Source organism: Chinchilla lanigera, unplaced genomic scaffold (genome assembly GCF_000276665.1).
Source record: "Chinchilla lanigera isolate Chin_1 unplaced genomic scaffold, ChiLan1.0 scaffold00007, whole genome shotgun sequence".
Lineage (NCBI taxonomy): Eukaryota > Metazoa > Chordata > Mammalia > Rodentia > Chinchillidae > Chinchilla > Chinchilla lanigera.
This window is the reverse complement of record NW_004955408.1, coordinates 24,005,637-24,026,468: the sequence shown is the minus strand read 5'-3', so window position 1 is coordinate 24,026,468 and position 20,832 is coordinate 24,005,637. Positions and strand designations below refer to the sequence as shown.

Genomic DNA, 20,832 nt, shown 5'->3' with positions numbered 1-20,832 from the left:
GATACATCCTTTTTTTTTCTTTTTTCAGTTTCTCTCTAGACAGTTGATACTTCAGATTAAATATGACCTGCAAAAGTACTGCATAAACAGGGTGATGCACTGCAAGTAAGATGTTTTCCTATTGTGTTCTCACTACAGGGGCTAAGAAGTGTATCAGTGATTCTCCTTCAATTCTCTAGTTGTGGAAACAATTTATCAAGATGGTTGCCATGTAGTTTCAGGCAATTTAGTTTTAGAAGAATATAGTGATAAGCAGTGTAGTTTGTGTAGCAGTTAATGCAGTCAGTGTTTATAGAAATGCTTTTGAATTAAATAGATAACCACTAAAATGCTATTTTATCAAATAATCACCATAAATAAAATGCATTTTGACTTTAAGATGACATGTGTTCTTACAGAAATCTTTCTTCTGCATGCTAAAGATTGTATAACAAATTAAAGAACACACATTTATATGGATAAAAGGCAAATAAACTTTCCCCAGCAGTAATGTGGGAATCATCACTGACGGTTTGACATATCAATATTTCAAGAAGAATAAATGACTTTCATATCCATTTTTTTTATCGTATACTTATTCATTTTTGCATTACTTGAATACTTGGGAAAGAACCTGTACTTTATCACCTGAAACTGCTTAAAGTATTTTGAAATATTTTAATAAAGCTTTTTGAATTATCAAATAATGCAACTTTTAAACAAATTTTACTATTATTATAAACATTTGCTCTTCATTCCTTGCCCAAAGGGAAACTATAAATCTTGTCTCAACTGAATGAACACCATTTATCATATTCATTTTGTTGTCAATACAATTATGAAAAGCCTTTGGCCTTTTCCCAAGGAAGCTGATTTGCTACTGAAACTCAATTATTATAAGCAAGGCCAGTATCAAACCACTGCATTTGGCAATCTAACACAGCTTCCTGCATAGCTGACACTTCACCCTCTGTCCCTGACCCTAATAACTTCAACATCTATGGTCAAATAGAGAAGACAATGGTTTCTATTTCAAAACAAAACAGTAAGGCCAAGATTTTCCATTTGCTATTTTCTGCCATCTGCTGGACAGAAGTTTCATTTCAGACAGGTGCTCATAAGGAGATAAGTAAAGAAACAGAAAACAGAATTTATTCTCTGACACTGAGAGGAAAGCTTCTGACCTTGATTCTTGGTTAAAGCTGTTGAAAACAAAAATATGAAATGCTAATTTCTGGAAAGCCTAGAGCTGTAGCTTGGTTTCCAGAGCACCATCAATTTTAAGGTGCCAAAATTAGCTTTTTATGATTTTCCAACTAAAGGAAAAAGTTTTTACTTTGCAACTTATATTTAGAAAATGAAAGGGTCATATGTAATTTCAGCTTATCCTTCATAGTCAGAAGAATTATAAGGCTTTCTATCATAAAATTTAAAGTCTCTGTATATGTACATTACAAGTTTATAAGGAACATGTATTTGTTCCTCAGTGACATGGAAATATCACTAACCCTTCCCTGGGCACATACATCTGATGATAGGCTTTAATAGTAACTAAAACTGCAGGCAGTATTCAAGTTAATGTTTAAAATTTTTCATGGGGGCTGGGGATTTAGCTCAGCGGCACAGCACCTTTCTGGCAAGTGCAAGGTCGTGAGTTCGATTCCTGGTACCGGAAAAAAGAAAAAAAAAATTTTTTTTTTCTTTTCATGATACATAGAATTCTCCCTAAAACATGCCCAGATCACCAGTTAGTTGTTTTGGGGCATGGCTGTGGCACAGCACTTGAAGACTGTCTTTAAGAATTTATGACAATTCAAAGACTGTCTTTTAGGGGCTGGGGATTTAGCTCAGCGGCAAAGCGCCTGCCTGGCAAGTGCAAGGTCGTGAGTTCGGTTCCCGGTACCGGAGAAAAACAAAAAAAAAAAAAAAAAAAAACAAAACAAAGACTGTCTTTTGCAATTTATGAAGTTGGGATTAGAAAGATTTGAATAAAGCAAGTGAGAAACAGTTCACCTTAGAAAGTAAATGGTCATTATTTATACTTACATAATCTGTCCCTGTTAGGATCAAAGACAAGTCATACAGTAACATTAAAAGTGTTGTAATTATTTAGAATGACTACAAAGGTACCATACGTTATACAAAATGTGTTAACCTATTTTCATGGTCACAACCATGACACTGGATTATTTCCTTTTTTGGATGATGAAAACAAGCCTGAGAGAGGTAAAATGACTTGAAAGGTTTACACAGTAATTGAAGAGCTGGGATTTCAAGCCTCATGTGTCTGATACCAAAATCCATGCTCTTTTTACTCTAACATGATGAGGCATGTCTGTTTTTTTCTTTCTTTCTGTAATAATCCTTGATAGTGGTATTAAATTATATACCTAATGACAATTTCTGACCATTTATTTTCTCCTGTTCATGCTCATTAATATTTTCATCATAACAAAAAATTGCAGCTTGAGTTAAATATTAAAAAGATAAAATGCCCTTTTCAACCCTGCTAATTGAGATGGAGTAGAGATTCAAATATCCTCGAAAATGCCAAACAGTAAGATTCATTGATCCCAAGTAAAGACGTTAGCCAGATTATCCCTGCAACCTCAACATAAACAATCATCTGGGAGAAGTGATTTTTAAGTTGTCAATATTTAATGGCACCAAAAAAAAGTGACCTCTCTGAGGGTCTCCAAATGCTGTGCTCAGTTATCTGCGCTGCTGCCACTGTGCTGTAATTTTTAGCTGATTACACATTAGTTCATTTAGCTTTGTTTCCTCTTCCCTACTGTGCCATACTATTAAACGAAAGCAAGGGGCCTGGCATCCCTCTGTGCACAGAGCTGGTATTGTCACAGTGTAATAAGGATACATCCAGTCAAACAGCATGGTGTAGCTGGTCTTTGTGTTCAGTGCAAAGGCAATCCCTCGAAGATCTCTTGCCAGCCCGATCAACATACGCTGTCAGTGGGAAAGAGACACTGTAATTGATTTTCACGTTAGCGCAGAGCAGATGGAGTAATAATCAGGCAATAATGACCACATATCTGATTTTGATTCATTAGCTAAAATGCCTTGCTCAGATCCCTTTTTATAGAAAACCATAGACTCTTTAAACAGACCATCAATCTGTTGACCAACTCCACTTTGCTTCTTATAAATTGAGCTAAGTTGTAATTCCAATAGCTTATGAACATTAACATTCTTAACATATTTTGTTTCTGAATATTGTCAAATTTCACAAAATAGATATCCACAGGGTCTAGATATTACTTAATAAAAACGAATCTTAACAAAATTAACTTACATCAAATCCAGTCCCACTATACGGTTTGGAGTACCTGAAAATGCTCCAGCATGTAAATATTCATAATGAGTATCCCTAATAACTTAGGACAAATTAAAACTGGCTAAGTGAACTACTGGTTCTATGATATACCCTGAATGGCAGGTGTATTCTTCAAGCAAGGAAAAGATGTAAGGAAAAGGGTCATACATCTAGTCCTAAGATCTGAATTTGAATCCTAACTCATAGACAATTTATCAGCCTCAGTTTTCTCATCTGTAAAAGGGGCTAATAACAACCCTTTCAGAGAGGCATGTGAGGAATGAACTTGTATATAAAATGTCTAGCAAAAAAGAACCTGATAGTTGTTAAGTAGTCCATAAGTATTTAGAGGGAAAAAGAAAAGAATAACTCTTGACTTGAATAAAAGAGATCTGACTTGTACTCTAGACTTTTAATTAAGCTATCTTTAGGATGCTGCTTGGGAAGAGAAAAAGAAAACCCACAAACAGATGCTAGAATGTCAGACAAAGAGCACAAGTAAACATAATAGCAGAACAAGGGATAACTGAGATGTGGAACTGATTTGTGAAGATACTGTTTTAGTAGAAATACTATGGCAGAAAATAGTCTCTGAACTTTTCTTTTTATTAGATCTTCTCTTTCTTCACTTCTTGCTAACAAAAGAAAACTTGCCAAGCTTAAATTTTCATTAAAAAGGCCATGAATCCTGACCTTCATCTTAACAGCTGAACAACCTTTGAAATTAGCAAAAAATATTTTACCTGTCAGAGTAGCTGGAATTTTCACCCTCCCTTCTTTTCTACCTGAATAACAACTCATTATTTCTGGATGTCTTTTAAAAGAATATTCAGTTTTTACTAACAGTTTACACAATGATCATTACCTGGAATTCACAATCTGAGAACTCTGAATCTCTGTTTGTGCTTCTTTAAATGTCTTACCCCTTTGTTCCATAATCTTTTCTATAGGTAGCTGGCCTCCTTGTAGTTACCTCATGTGATCTACTCTTAAAAAACATTTTGCCTATTATGCGGGCTTAAAAAAAAAAAGACTACATGGAATTGTGCTTCTCTTTACCAGCTTTCCGCATTTCTCACAGCTTCCAGAACAAAATACATCTAAGAAGCTTTCTTCTAACAGTTCTATTACGAATGTAGTCTACGCAATTCTATGGATTCTACATTCAGCTCTACCAACCAGTGAGGTGGCCTTTTTGCTATTTTTATTACATACACTTACAGATTACAGGCTACTCTTCAAATACCTGAAGCTCCATCAACATATAAGGAATCCACCATTTAACTTTAAACTAGTGAATAAGAACTGTAAGTTTTGTTTTTTTTGCCTGGTACAAAGGGTTTTTAGTAAAATACTCTGGGATTGCATTAAATCAGTATAAAAATTTGGGGAGATAATAAAATATTTTAAACTACTGTTATTATATGAAAGATTAATTTTTCTTCTATCACAATTTTTATTTTGTTTTTTAACTCTTTTCTTTCTTAAAAGATGTCAAATTAATGGAAGTGTTCTGACTCGAATCTATACTTATTTTATTGGAGTAAAATGTGGCCATAAAATTATGTCAATGTTTATTTTAGGAAATGTTACTACAAAGCAGAGGAGCCATATAATAACTAAATGTAAGCTTTAAATAGAATCACCTGAGTGGGAAAGTATAGCGTTAATGTGAATAAGAAACATATTTTTTCCACACATTTTTAAAATTAGTGCGTATGGGTTCCATTTTGGCACATTTATACATGCACAAAAATATTTTACAGATTTCTTATGTTGAAAGAATACTTTGTATCTTCAAGGAGCTGAGAATACTGTATTTATTCTGCACAGCATGCAACACTAAAAAGTATTTTCTTGACAGCCAAAATGCACGTAGCTCTGCTACTGGATGGGAAAAGTATTAACTAGGAGCTTGTCTAGGCTACTAAATAATTTTGAGAGTGAGGAATGGTCTGACTGAAATGTAGGAAAAGAGGAAACACAGTTTACCATTTCATTTAAAACAGTACAAAGAGGTTTATTTTAAAAGTTTCTTCTCTTGTGGTTGGACAACACTAAACTGATCTGAAAAGTGACAGGGTCCTGTATTTTTAGTGGAGTTGTTTGGTGGAGCACCGTAGGTCTGATGATCTAATCCTATGGATTCCTTTTGGATAGTTCAAGGAGAAATGCTGAGTGCTTCAGTCGGCTGCATGGTGAACAGTTGTCTGCTTGCCAAGTGTGAGACGGATGGGCTGGGAAACAGCTGAAATGCGGCTACTTCCACCCTGACCCCCAAAACAGGGTTTCTAATGGAAAGTCTGACAGAACCTTTACTGTAGTGGCACTACTGGGGGCAGCTATAATATTATCCTCATAATTCTACTATATAATAACAACAAAGAAAAAGGAGGTGAAGGGTCATTGTGCTTTGTCTTTAGAATTAAGATGGCTGTCTTCATCCTTACAGCATACTCTTAATTCTGGAGACACATCTTAATAACCTCTAAATAGTTCCAACAAAAGAGCCGTGTCAGAGGAATGAGCAGGCCCCAAGGTGTTTCAACTGGAGTGTTTTCATCTGCCTTTATTGCTCTATCCCTCTCCAGAATTAAGGCAATAACCTGTGATAAATTATTCAGGAACTGCTACAGGGATCAAAGCAAAATCATTCTGTTAAAGTGCTGTTTGCAACATTTGGCACTTAGTGAGAAAACTTTTAATGTGCGCATGCTGAAAATCAAGGATTTTAAATAATTTAACATTGTGGAGTTTTTACGAAGGGACTAAAGATAGCAGGTTCCTATTTAACTGCTCCTCTTCCTCTGAGAAGTTTCCATTCATTTTCCTTAAAACTGATGACATCATGGCCAAATCAAAAATGATGCATGAGTCAGGGAAGTATCAGGCTATATTTTACTATGGATAAAATTAAAGGCAGAAAAACATATGTTTTGAAGTAACACTCCAGAGCCAGGATCTGTCAAGGTATTTTTTTCCTTTTCCCTTTACTTTGGAGAGAAAAAACCCAAGACAAAAATTCAATGTTCTTTTCAATTTTATTAGGACTAAGTAAGAAAACAAAGCTATAAATTTAAGAGTTGCAGCATTTCCTTTTTTCAAAACTATATTTCAGTTTGGCAACATAGGTCCATAATGTTTAAGTTCATCCTGAAATCTGCATTTGAAAAATGTCCATAAATAGGGAGTTAGAAAATCCTAGTAAGGGCTGCAAATTAAATGAATTTGGCAGTCCTGTGGCATTTTCATAGAGATATTTTAACAGCATCACCTCCTGTGGATTGGAATACTAAATACTTTATTGAAGAACAAAACAGGACTGTTTTTATCTCTAGTACTTGCAAAATGAAGTACCTGAAAGCACTTTTGCATGTATTATTTATTCATCATGATAGAAAAATAGCCTTAACCTAATAAATTACATTTAAAAGCATTTAGTGCAAAAGTTTTGTTTATGATAAAGCAACAGATTTAGTTCTTTATCGGTAGCTTAGAGCACCAAGTTTTCTTTATACAAATTAGACAGATGGTGCTTACAGTAGAATTTACTAAAGGTCTGTCACAACAAATGCAGCCAAGCTGCATATTTAATCACTGCAGAATCTTGTCTACCTGCAGCTGCCAACTGCTAATCCAATTTCCCTGATAAATGTGGCAAGAGACACGATCAGCAATAAAGAGCATCTAACTCCATTTTCCTGCAGGGCGTCTTTTGATGAACATTTAGGACGGAAGCACGGAGTGCACTGTGTGGCCTTGGTTCGTGGCAGCTGCATGCATTCTGAGGCACAGTTCTCAGGTTACTCACTTAATTCTGCCACTATCATTACGTTGCTATTGATCTCAGTAGCTGTTGCCTACACAGCATTACTCTAGATGAAGCTGAATCAGGCAGTTATCATGCATCAAACTTGCTCAAAAGCCTGGAGATTTCCCCTTAATTACTTGTGATTTTATTTGCAAATACCGTTAAAGTGTAATCAAGCAGTCACTTTCCAGGGTCGTTAAGAACTTGCTAGTTTAGGGATATATCACTGGAACTCCATTAAAAATGACTCTAGGAAGATGGTTTCTATCAAACTAGATGGGATTACATCAAAACAGGCTTGGAATATAATGAAATCTTCAAATGAGGCAAATGTAATTTTTATAAACATGGTGTTTCTTAATTTCACTGCTCCTTTTTGATAAAAGGTAGCATTGGCCACCTTAAAGCTGCAAAGACTTTGTTGATCAGTGAAAATAGCTGGAAGACATCTAAAAAATAAGTTAAATGGATGGAAAGTCTGATGAATTTCAGCAAGACTGTGAACACCAAAAATTCTGTGAGATCCCTTTTGGTATTAAAATTTTATGACTATGGCATCCTGATAAACATTTATTTTAAAAGCTCTATTTTAAATTAAAAGGTGTAGCATTTGGCTAATTAGATTTTGGCAGAATTATGCAAATATCATCAAAGGCCATCATTTTTCTATTTGGCTTCTTACTAGTAATATTTCTTGGTAAAGAGGAGCCATGCAAAAGATGGTTAATATTCAGATATAACTCAAATAAAAATAAAATATGACCTAAGTATCATCAACAAAGGTGCTTACATTCTCTAGAGTGCCTTTATTAATCTTTAAAAAATAATAATCATTGTCAGTCTGTTTAAATAGCTCAGATACATTATAATTTCAGGAGATACTATTTTCTATTTTGCAGAGCTTGTGCTTTCCATCCCCCATATTAAAATATGGGGCTGTTTTGTCACAAACAGCTTGCTACACTTAAGGATTTTACTAATAAAACATAATGTTGTCTTAGATATTATGACTGTTGCCACAGCTGAACTGACTTGTCAAATCAATCCTAATATGGCTCCCACAGGCACATAAAAACCTTATTTAGCTATCAGTTATCCTAATCACTTTGTTCAGTTTAAGAATGCAATACTTCAAGACCAGCTCCTATTTATACATATATGCCTAGCCATTTAATAAAGTCTTGATTTATATAAATTCTTGTTTAAAAAAATATTTAGAGATGTAGTGTTTTATAGCATGTTTATTTGTGTATTTCTCCATATGGGTATGTTGAAACATACCATGCAGGGTAGATGAGGGAACGGAGATATTTAAAGTGAGGTCCCTCAAAAAAATATCCTGTAAAAGATAGCAACTGCCACATGAGACAAATCTATGCCATTTAATCAGGAACTGACTATCCAAAGCCATTTGCCAACTTCGAAGTTTAATTGTGTAAGAAATTAGAAAGTGCTGGTATGAAAACTGCAACTCAAAGACACATGCAATTGGGCATACAGATCTGAAGAGGTACACACAGATATGTAAAAACCTTATTCTGGATCTAGATATTCCAGAAAGAGCAAAATTGTCTTTCCTCAGTTTAAAAACAAACCCACCTTCACATCTTCCTGTTTAAAGTTGTTGTTAAATATCTGTAATACTGTTTCAAAAGAGACTGTAAGAGGCATCATGAAATTCTCAAATTCATCCTCATCTTCACCTATTAGAGAAACAAAAGGATCACCATGGTTTAAAAATGCATGCTACTGTATAACAGCTTCGGCACTGAGAGTTTCATTCAGGCTTAACAATGCTCCTTAGAAGAGGTCAGCCGGCATTCATGTCCACGCCACATTTTGTGCTTTGGCTCATTGAATATTCTGGTGTTTTGCCTTCTCTTTTGCACCAAATGAAATAGCAAATTTACTTACCAGCCATTTTTTTCCCTGGCTTTTTATTGGATCTAATGGACTAATGCCCCAGGCATCTCAGCCCTTTAGCTCCTGGGGCTGCCAGAGCTTCCCTAATGCCTCAAAGAAGGCCACGTTCTAAGCCTCAGAGACAACCCCCTCCCACCCCTTTAGGTGCCAAGGCCCAAAAGGGCTGACAGACTCAGGTGCCCAGATAGCTTTAAATTATTACTCTCTTTTATTTATGCTCTTTTAAAAAATTAATTCATTAAATAGGTGGCAGGGAAATCTTTATCTGCCAAAAAGGACAGGGTCCCTCATGGGTCATCTGGATTTTAACTACATTCTCCATGGGTATACTTCCTCTTACACCAATCTTCCTTTTCATTATGGACAGGAGGAAAAATACAGACATCTCCTATTAATTTTTCACTTTAAAGGTAAAGTGTAGTGTCCTCAAAAGATTGTGTCAAAGTAGTCTTCACTTTACACACAGATGTGCACAACTGATAATTTAGATAGTATTCTTTTGAAAAGTAGTTTCTTTTAAATGAGATTGGACTATGTCATTCATCCTATGCCACACAGAACCACCAATCCCACTTCATTGCTGATGAAATAGGCAAAAAAGATTAAACATCTTGCTTTTGGTGGTACACTTAGTTAGACTATATGGTCTAGACTTCTGATTTAAACAGAGTTTCAAAATAGGACATTAGAGAGAAAATAAGATTTCATGAAAAGGACCAGTAACACGAGTGTGGTGGTACATGCCTGCATGCCTATGAGCCCAGAATTCTGGGAGGCTAAGGCAGGAGGATTTGAAGTTCAAGTCTTGCCCAAGCACTTTAGCAATTTCTTGTCTGAAAAAGAAAAAGCTAAGGATATAGCTCAGGGCAAAGGCCCTGGGTTAAATCCCAATACTACAAAAACAAAACAACAGAAAGAGAGACCAGTAGTCCTTAAAGTTTGATCCTTCAGCTAGCAGCATAAACATCATCTGGGGACTTGTTAAATGCAAATTTCTAGGTTCCATTCTAGATCAACTAAATCAGAAACTCTACAGGTGGGATTCAGCTAGTTTCCTAGGCTACTCAACCATTTGAGAAGCTTTATCCTATCATTTTACAGATAAGGAAACTGGGGTTCAAGGTCACACACACAGGAGCTCAATGAGAAGATCCTTTGACTCTTAAGGAGTGGCTGATCTGGCTGACCTTGCATTTTTTATGATTTCTCTTTTCTCCTCAACTTTACATATTTTGTCTCAGGAGTCCAACAGAGTGAGGTACTTCGTTTGTGGACAAAGAGATGTCAAAAGACCAGTAAGTCTTCTGTTCTAGACAAGGGTCAAGGTCCTTGATAAAGAGCAAGGCCAAATCAACTGTCTACCTGACTAAATTAGTCCTGTTAGACACATCCTCCTCTGTCAGCTGGTGGTTTAACATTTGATCTATATGGAAGCTTTTATTTTTGAAGGCCCATGTCAAATGACAGCTTTTCCAGTATCTGGGCTAAACTCTCCCCAGTCCCTTCACAAGTACTTTCCCTTCTCCCTTTGGATTCTCATAGCTTTTTTTTTTTTTTTTTTGCAGGTCCTTGAACTCAAGGCTGAGTGCATACTCTACACTCTATCACTGAGCTACAACCCCCTTACCCCCTTGCCTGACTCTTTAGTACAGGATGCCTTGAATTCCAGATATTTAAGCACAGATCTAATAATACCACTAATACAACCACAACCACCACCATTTGGTTAGGGTTATAGTCCCTACTTGGTTGGGGGTAAAGTACAGTGATAGAACACTTGCCTAGCATGCATAAAATCCTAGGTTCAAGTCCCAGCACAAATACACATACAACACACACACAGAGATTTATAATGTACATACGTAAATTATTAATTAGCCTACATTCATAGTATCTTGGATTTAGCTTCTGGAGAACTGAGACTGCATCTTTGTGTTCCTCTGTGAAAGAGAATGATATAGGGCTCTACAGTTAAGAGCTCTAGCTTCCTCCAACATACACTGTTTTAACTATGGATATTTTACTTGTTTTAACTATGGATATTTTACTAAGTCTGAGTCTCAGTTTCCCCACCTATAAAATAAGTATAAAAATATCTATCATTGAGAGTTACTGTGAAGATTAAACGTTGTAATACATGGAAAATACAAGATGGTCAATAAACAGTGGTGGTACTAGTATGAGCACCAAAAACAGTGCCTGGCATTATACTGTATTATGTATTTGAATGAAAAGTAGTGCTCAGTAAAGGCAGTTTAAAAAAAATCCTTAGTTTCTTAATACCTGATATAAAATAATACAACAAATATAAACACTACCAAACCCTAAACACGGAATATATATGCACATTATACTTAAACTACATAATCTTACTGTAAGGTATTTTGAAATGTAGGGCTACTGTTTTTCTAAGTGTTGAAATATTATTTGTAACATTGTCAAGCGAGGCAAGATACGGATGTTGGAAAGAATAGAGGCCCTCAGTTAAGTTTATCTAAGCTTAAATCCTGACTCTGCTATTGACAGTTGTCCGGCATCTAGGCCTTACCGTCCTCATTTGTAATTAAGAGATATAATAGTTACTTTATAAAGTTTGGCTGGGAGAATTAAATGACAAAACATCTGTAACTCTCCCTGCTGGCACTTCATAAATGACAGCCATTAGCAGTTTTGTTGTCTTGAGTTTAACATGGATATAGAGAGAGGTCATTACAGTAATCAAATAACGTGCAACAAGATTGCCAGCTTAGCCTTTTGCCTTTGTGAACAAAGCTTTTCTAATAAAGTGTTTATTTTTCCAAGGTAAAGATGTTTTTTCATAACAGAGACAAATTCAGAACTTTATATTTCAACTCCACTTAATATTCTGAGCTACGGATCAAAAAGCTTCCGGATTCCACCTCTTTCTCCAATCAGATTTTGAGGCAAATGAATACTGGGAATACAGAGACAAGGCACGACGAAGGCAGGAATGTGAGGAGCAATTCTATTTGGATATATTTCCTCAGAAAGCTCTTCCCCGATCAATTTATCTAAAGCAGTATCCAGTGTCCCTTCTCTGTCACTCTCCAACCCCATAACCTGCTTTACTTTTCTTACAGGACTCGTTATAACTACCAATTTACATGTTTATACAGTTATTGTTTGCCTTCTCTACTAGAATAGAAGCAACCTGGGGAAGAAACCTGGGTCTATTTTCATGACAAGTATATCCTAATGCTGGAATAGAATCTGACACTCTACAAGTATCTGTGGAGTGACTGAGTAAGAGAATTCCTGGTGAGAAAAATGGAATTCGTAGGTAAACGCTTGGGTTTAGGGCTGGCAAATGTCAAATACCTGTGTGTCACTGAAAAATGTTTGTTTCAGTTAGCACTGTTCCTCTGTTATTGGAACATATGTGCTTTTTACCTAAACTGGACAATGGACCATTTTTGTTTATATTACGCAAACAATTTTATACAAAATATATTAAAGATTTTTTCCTCATTTGTGTTACCACAGAGGTATCATTTACTGTTTCTAATACAAAAGAAAAAAACATGAGCTTGTTACCTTATAACTTCATATTTAAGTATGAAGTCATACATTTAGTATGCCAAATTTATATGTAATAATTTTGTGAATAATAAATGAAGCTGCTAGTTTTTTTTTTCTTACAAGCAAAGGCACAGAAACCAATATGATTTGAAGGTGAAGGACTAATTTATAAACTAATATGTCACTGAAAAATAAATACTAACAATAGTATTAAGTTCTCAGTCATATATATAGAAAAATAATAAATACTTTGGCGTTAGGTAAAAATCCAAAGCTAACCACCTCTACTGAATTTCTGGTGCAGTGACTGAACAGAAAGTTATTATTTTTAGACATTATAAATATTTTTTCCTGTAGAGATGTTACATTAGAATAGTATGTTAGCTGTCAGATATTTGTAGAAGATTTCATTTATTATTTTGTACAATTTAAAATCTCAAATGGTACGATGTAAGGGTGTACAGACAACATAATATGGTATAGCCACTGTGGAAAGCTTGGCAGTCACTCAAAGTTGCTATTTGACTCAGTAATTTCACTCCAAGAGAAGTAAAAGCACATGTCCACAACCAAATGTTCATTAGCAGTATTATTTCATAATGACCGAAAGGTAGAAATAGCAGAAATCTAAAGTGCTAATCTAGAGATGAATAGATAAGCAAACTGTACATACATACAATGGAATATTATTTAGCCAGAAAAAGAATAAAGTACCAAAGCATACTAAATATGAGACTTGAAAACATGCTAAGTGAAAGAAGCCAGACATAAAAGCCACATACGGCTGGACACTGCGGTACATGCTTTTAATCCCAGGATTTGGGAGGCTGAGGTAGAAGACTGCCACGAGTTCAAGGCCAGCATGGTTTACACAGTGAGTTGAAGCCCAGTCTGAACTATATAGGAAGACCCTGTAGCCCCCACCCCCCAAAAAACTAGCAAATGTCCAGAGTAGGATAAATCCATAGAGACAGAAAGATAATTAGCTGACAGGGGATAGGGAGAAAGAAACCTTGTGAATATTCTAAATATAATAAAATCCACTGAACTGTATCTTTAGAAGGGCAAAGTTTATGGCATGAGAATCTGAAAAGAAAAAAGAAATTTCAACAAAAGTAATCTGGTCTGTTCTTCTATCTCCCCCTTTAAATACATAAAACAATAAAATTTATTTCTGAATTCAAACAACAGCTGGATTACTGGGGATCTGGAAAGGTGGACAAGAAGAAGAATGTAATAAAAATAATTATGGCAGTTATAAATGATGATAGCCAACTTTTACTTAAGATTTATTATACGGGAAATACTGTGTGAAATACTTAAGCATTAGTGATATGTCAGGTTAGCGGGCAGAATAATGATATGCTAAAGACGTCCACATTCTCATGACTGGAACCTATGAATATGTCTGATTATATTATAAAGGGTCCTTCATGTAATTTTATCATATTTAAACCACATAACAACTCTTCAAGGTAGGTATTTCCATTTAATGGATGAGAAAACTGAGACTCCTTGAAATTCCCCGGGATGTTTACTTTAATTCCTAGAAAGATACACTGCCCAGTGTAGACCACTGCTATTCCTTTTCTAAGAAACCTACCCTAAAAGTTTCACCCCTGAAGCATTTCATTCTCTAGGGTGTTCTGGACTCTACCCTCAAAACCAGGTAAGTTATTAAAACTGGATCTAGACTTAATGGGCAGCTTTCTGCCTACAGGGCCATCTAATTAGTCTTAATTATCTCATTATAGAGTCTAAGTATTTCCAGCTGCTTCTTTACCCCTCACTGCCCCCACCCCAATCTATTTTCCAAAGCGTCTGCCAAGTCACGGACACAGGTGATATTTGACGTATTTTTCTATCTATCAGAACGTTAGCTATTTCTGATCCAGCCCCTCCCTTGCTAATTCTCCCTGGGATAGCTGCCTTTATGTCCTTAATCCATGAGAAGGAATATGCTTTGCCCAATTATTAGACATAAGAATATATTTTAAAAATTACATCTTGTTTTCACTGACTATAAGCCTGAAATATGCCTATATAGGACAAATAATAAACACAAATCTATTTATTTAATCCACGGAAGCTTAGAAAGTAATCCTTTAACCCTTCTTCTCACTGTCCCCAAGACCCAAATCAATCATTTGGTCCAAACAATTCAAATAAAATTGAAGTAGAAAAAGTCAGATTTCTTATTGAGAAGGTGAAAGGTAAAGAACAGTTTAGCAAAGGTGAGTGAAAATATGTGGTCCAAGGGACACCTGCCACATGACTGATCCTGGGAAACTCATCTAATCTTACTGAACCTTAGTTTTCTAATAGCTGAACAACTGAATAATACTTACTAAATGGAGCCTGTTGTGAGAATCAAATAGGATAGTATATACCTAAAAGTAGTTTTCAGATTATAAATTTGTAAAAAGGTGACAGCTATTCTTAGTGAAGAAAAATTTTTAATTCTACCTTTAGTAGCTATTTTTAGAGTATTCTACCCTTTATAGTTAAATCATTTACTTATAATTTAAAATTTCTCAAATTTAACCTTCTAATATCTTCAGGTGCTAGTTATCAGATACAAAACACAGAAATATGCGTATAGTACGCTATCTTCACCTCTAAAAAAAGGCAGAATTCTCTTTTAACCTCCATAAACACCATTTTAATATTAGTATTCACCTATTAAAAATATTGCTTTTTAGAAGTTTAAATACCCAAAGAATTCAATGCTCACTCAAATTCTATCACACAATTCTCATCTGAGTAGTTTAATATGAGGTGTAATCATGAAATAGCCAAGGAAAGACAATGACTGGTGACACCAAGCAATTTCACATTTGTAAGCAAACAATTTGCAACTAATAACATCTGGCTCTCCACAAAACAAAGAGCTCTGAGTTCACACCTCCCCTCTTTGATATTTGTCAACTGAACTCACTTTCATTTGAATTAAACAAAACAGAAGGTTTTTATTTATTCAAGTATCTTACACCGAACAGCTCCCTAGAGGCTCCCCACTTACTGGCTAGGGTAAACTCTTTCCTTCAGTTTATTAGATTGACAAAGTTAATTTTAAAATAACCCGGGAGCCCTAAGTGATTCTTGAAAGGGCTAACACGCATGCACATACGGTTGTCACCCATTGCTTTTTGCATGATAAGTTTTTAGACTACAAAAAGAACACAGCCAAACATCTCTTGAATGTTCTGAATCATCATTCTAATGATGAAATGATTTCAATTCTGCTCTTACAAGTGAACACTTTGTCAAGTGTAGCTGAAGCAATTGATAGAACAGTACAACTCTTTATTGCCCCAATCCCCCATTTTCATCTGAAATACAATCAGGGCACATAACATCTAATTAAATTCACACAAAGTACAAACTACTGAACAGAAACCAAAATGCATTTCAAAGCAAATACCAGTTAATGTGACACCTACTTTTGTTCCCTTTTTCTAATCATTCTAAAATACATACCATACATATATATATATAACACATATTTAATTTATTTTGTAGGATTTAATTAGCATATGTTTCATATTTCAATTCAAGAATCACATCGAATACTTTTGTAAGCAGGTTGGTTAGGTGTTTTATCTTTTTTTTTTTTCTTGCCCACACCCACCCCATAGCTCAAATTAGTGGTATAAAGTTTGCTCTCAAATTTTTTTTACTTGAGCACAGTTTTTATTACCTAATGTTTTTATTTCTTTCATTTAATACATGGATCTGTGCTGTTCTTGACAACAGTACCTTTTCTTCTGTTTCCATGACAGTAAACACACAATAGAAAACTATCAAGCCATATACAGAAATTCTGACAGCAACATTCCCATCAATCTAGCTTATGAGATAAGGCTTCAAATAATAGAAACTACGTTCAACAATACTCAGCAGATGATCATCTACAAAGTAGTAACACTGTAAAGAGGTAGCAAACACTTCTGAGTGTAACCAGCCACTTGCTATATTTTGTCTCGGAGAGATCAACGATCAAAGATACTTCCAGAAAGACCCTGATAGGTAGAGCTGATTCCAGGAGCCATGACGACGGCATCTTGGCTACTGTACACTTGTTTGTCATTCACTCAACAAGCATTTAGAGAGCACTTACAATGTAGAGACACTGAGCTTGATGCTAGAAAAATATGAAAACACAACGTCAACACTCTGAAAGTTCTCAAGGGATTTGGGAAAAGCAACTCTGGCAATTTATATCAGAAGTCATCATTTGATGTTTCAATATGTATTTAATTATTTAAAAAAGTAAAAGCCATGTAAAAAATAAGGAAAGAGCCTCTTTTCAAGTGGTATAAAAGTTCTTCAAGTAAAGTTGCTATAGTTTTTAATTTCTTTGCTTTCTTCTTTTTATTTTGCATGTCATCCTTGTGCAGGGGCCATGCTAATCTTCACTGTATCGTCCCAATTTTAGTGCTGAAGTGAGCACTTTAACTTCATCTGTAATTCAGATACAGCTGACTTATATTGAGCACCTATTGTGCACCAGGCACTTCTGTCATAGTCTCTTTCTGTTTCACTCAAGATACCTAAAAATATTTACCTTTTATTTAAAAAAAAAAACCCACTTTGAACCAAAATATATCAATTTATATTATTACAAGCACAAGTTCAAAGGAATCCAATCTGGGAAACAATAAAATACCATTAGTTATTCAAATTATATATGTTTACTTCAGTTTCCTATATCTCATATATTACTTTAAGCAATCCTAAATATAAGCAAATTTGCCATGTAGAGTCTTTCTGGGTATCAAAATAAATATCAATTATTAATGTAATGATAAATGCAGTAGTGCCGCGGAATAGAGTCCACATTGTGTTTGGAGTGTATCCTTTGTTTAAAGCTACTACAGATAGATGGGGTTCTTTTGTGCATGGTCACCATATGAAACAGGAAATACTGCTCTATTCCATTTCAAGGTTCTGAAGATGTGAGCAATGTGAGGCTATTTCTAAGAAATCTCCAGATATTTCTCTTTAACTTTAGTCTCCCTACTTCTTTCAGTGTGTGAATATGGTATTTTTAAGGGTTGCAAAATAAATTAAGTCTAGTCTAGGATTTAAAGTCTTCTTTAAATGCTTGGACAATGGGAACAAGAAAGGCAAGCTCCTTGTGGCCAGGGCTGAGTATGCCTGGTTCATCATTGCCTTGGGCTCAGAGTTCAGCACACTAAACCCAATAAATGATTGGTGAGGACAGTGACCAGAGTCTGGGGCTGCTCCTCCTCTTTTGAAGGCAGCAGCAGAGAGGTAAACAGGTCAGTGTGCAGTATGAAGAGCTGTCACTCAGATCTTCCATTTGCCTAAGGTAGCAGATGATTGGGTTTTGCATGCCTGGTTTACACTCTTCAAATATTTATAGACAGTTCTCTTTGCTTCTAGCCCTACTTGTCACTTAGCCAAGTTATACATACAAGGTTCTTTTAATCTTTTCTTAGAAATCAATCCCACTAAACTCTTTAATCATTCTAGTTGCATTTCTCTCAACTTTTTTTGCTGTTTGTCTTTCTGGTGACTTATTCTGCTGAAATTCATGAAAATATTATGATGTAGACCATTGAGAAGTCTACTCACCTTTCTATTTCAAGGTTCAAAGCCTTTTCTGTGCAAAATAAAATTATTCATCTTCTTTCCTTGTGCACGATGACATTTTAAAAACTTCATATTTAAGGTGACAGATTAATCAATACATTTTCAGAGAAAAATATCATCGGTATTATATTCACTAAGGATGGCCCTGTTATTGATTGAATCCTCTCATGTATCTATAACCACTGATCTAACCTGTGGAATTGAAATGTGCAAAATGGGAATCCAGAATGACATGGCTACATAGAAAGCCTCAAGCGCTTGTTCTAAGGGTCTGACTACTTATGGCTATTTCTCATTAACTCTGCATTTACAATAAAATATATTGAAAGAAAGCAAACATTTTCTGAACAAGACTTCAAGAGTATAGGAAACAAAAGCAAAACCAGACAACTAGGATTACCTTAAACTAAAAGGTTTCTGTAAAGCAAAGGAAACGATCAGAGTGCAGAGACAACCTACAGAATGGGAGAAAATATTTGCAAACTACTCAGCTGATGAAGAGTTGATGTCCAGAATATATAAGGAGCTCTAAAAATTCAGTACCAAAACCAATCAACTGAACAAACAAACCTGATTAGAAAATGAGCAATATATCTAAATAGACATTTCGAAAAAGAAGACATACAAATCAAAACTACAGGGAAACAGCACCTCACCAAAGTAAGGAATACTGTTATGAAAAGACTAAAGGTAAGTGCTGGATATGGAAAAGAGGGGACTTTTGCACTCTGTTGGTAGAAACAGTATGAACGTTCCTCAAAAAATTAAAAAAAAAAAGCCTACCATATAATTCAGCAATCACACTACTGGTTAAATATCCAAAAGCAATGAAATCAGTATGTACTTCCATGATTACTGTAGCACAATCCACAAAGGTAAGATATGAAAATGTAAGTGTCCATCAGGTGATAAATGGATAAAAAATGTGAAAAATATATAAATACTATTCAGCTGTAAAAAAAAATGAGATTCTATCATTTACAGCAACACGGATGGAGCTGGCAATCACTGTGTTAAGTGAAATAAGCCAGACACAGGAAGACAAATGCTTCATGATCTTGCTCATATTGGGGTCTACAACAGTTGATGTGACAGTACTGGAGAGCAGAACGGTGGTCTCAGAGGAAAGGGAGAGGTGGGGGGGGTTGTGGTGGGGTGGAGGAAGGTTGCAATCACCCACCGTGCAGTGGCATGCTGGGATTTCTTATTCCTACTCACAGGTGGATAGGAGTACGAAGTTCCAGTGCACTACCACTGCACAATGGGGTGACCATAGACAACAAAGATGTACTGTACATTTTTGACAAGCCAGATGAAAGGATTGTCAAAGTTTTCATCATAAATAAGTGATAAATATTTGATGTGACAGATACATTTAACATTGGGCTAGGGATGTAACTCAGTGGCCTAGAGTTTGCCTAGATACACAAGCCATGGCCTTGATTCTCAGCAACTTCCTGCCCCTAAAGATATGCTTAAACATTATCTAATATACACATGTCTTGAAACATTACATGGTACTTCATTAAATATGTACAACTTTTATATATCAGTTAATATAATTTTTATAAAAATTAGAAGTAAACTTTTTGCCATTATAAAAGTTACCTATTCAAGAAGAATTCAAATAACCTGAAGTGGGGAAAATTACCTATGACCTACAACACAAAGACAAACTTCAGCACGTTTTAGTTATTATTTTTTAAACTTACAGATAAAATTGTATGTATTTACCACATATATCACGTTTTTCAGTGTATATATAATATGGAATGACTAAATTTAACTAATTCAATGTGTATTATTTCACAGCTATCATTTTTGTGGTGAGAATACTTAACATCCACTTTCTTATTATTTCTAAGAATACAGTATGTTGTGATTAATTATAGCTACTATGGTATACAAAAGATCTCTTAAACTTTATTCCTCCTACCTACCTGAAACTCTGTATCAAAGCTTTGACCAATATCATTTTACACTGCATCCCCAACTACTCAGCCTTTGATAACTATCATTCTGTCTAATTCTATAAAATCAATGTTTCTAGATTCCGCATATGAGCGAGATCATGCATTATTTGTCTATGTGCCTAGCTTATTTCATTATACAATGTCCTACAAGTTCGACCATGTTATTGCAACTGCTGGCAGGCTTTCCTTGGTGTTTTTTTTTGCGGGGTGCAGGCAGTACTGCGGATTGAACCCAGGGCCTTTACATTGAACTATACCTCCAGCAATTTTTATTTTGAAAGAGAGGCTTGCTAAGTTGCCCAAGTTGGGCTCCAACTTGTGATCCTCCTGTCTCAGCCTCCTAGAACGCTGGGATTAGAGGAATAGCCAACCAAGCCCCCTAGTTTCCTTGTTTTTAGAGCTGAAGAGCATTCTATTGTGTATATATATACACCACAATTTCTTTATTCATTTATCATTTGATGACATTTAGGTTGTTTCCATATCTTGGCTATTGTGAATGGTGCTGCAATGAACATGTGAGTGTAAATGTCTCTCCATTTTCCCTTTGTATATAACCAACAATGGACTGCTGGATTATATGGTAGTTCTAGTTTAATTTTTTGAGGAACTTCCATACTGCATTCCAAAATGGCTATATTTAGTATTTTTGAACA

The 20,832-nt window shown here is 35.3% G+C and overlaps 1 protein-coding gene across 4 annotated transcripts in view; it reads right to left on the bottom strand.

The window, feature by feature from the left end:
• Ranbp17 (RAN binding protein 17) overlaps positions 1-20,832 on the bottom strand; it is a 315,493-nt gene that overhangs the window by 66,525 nt on the left and 228,136 nt on the right. For all 4 annotated transcript variants that reach the window (XM_005376323.1, XM_005376325.1, XM_005376324.1 and 1 more), the window contains 2 exons: positions 8,721-8,824; positions 2,855-2,943 (listed from right to left, as the gene is read on the bottom strand). In XM_005376323.1, the coding sequence (XP_005376380.1) occupies positions 2,855-2,943; positions 8,721-8,824 (193 nt within the window). The remainder of the gene's footprint in view (positions 1-2,854; positions 2,944-8,720; positions 8,825-20,832) is intronic.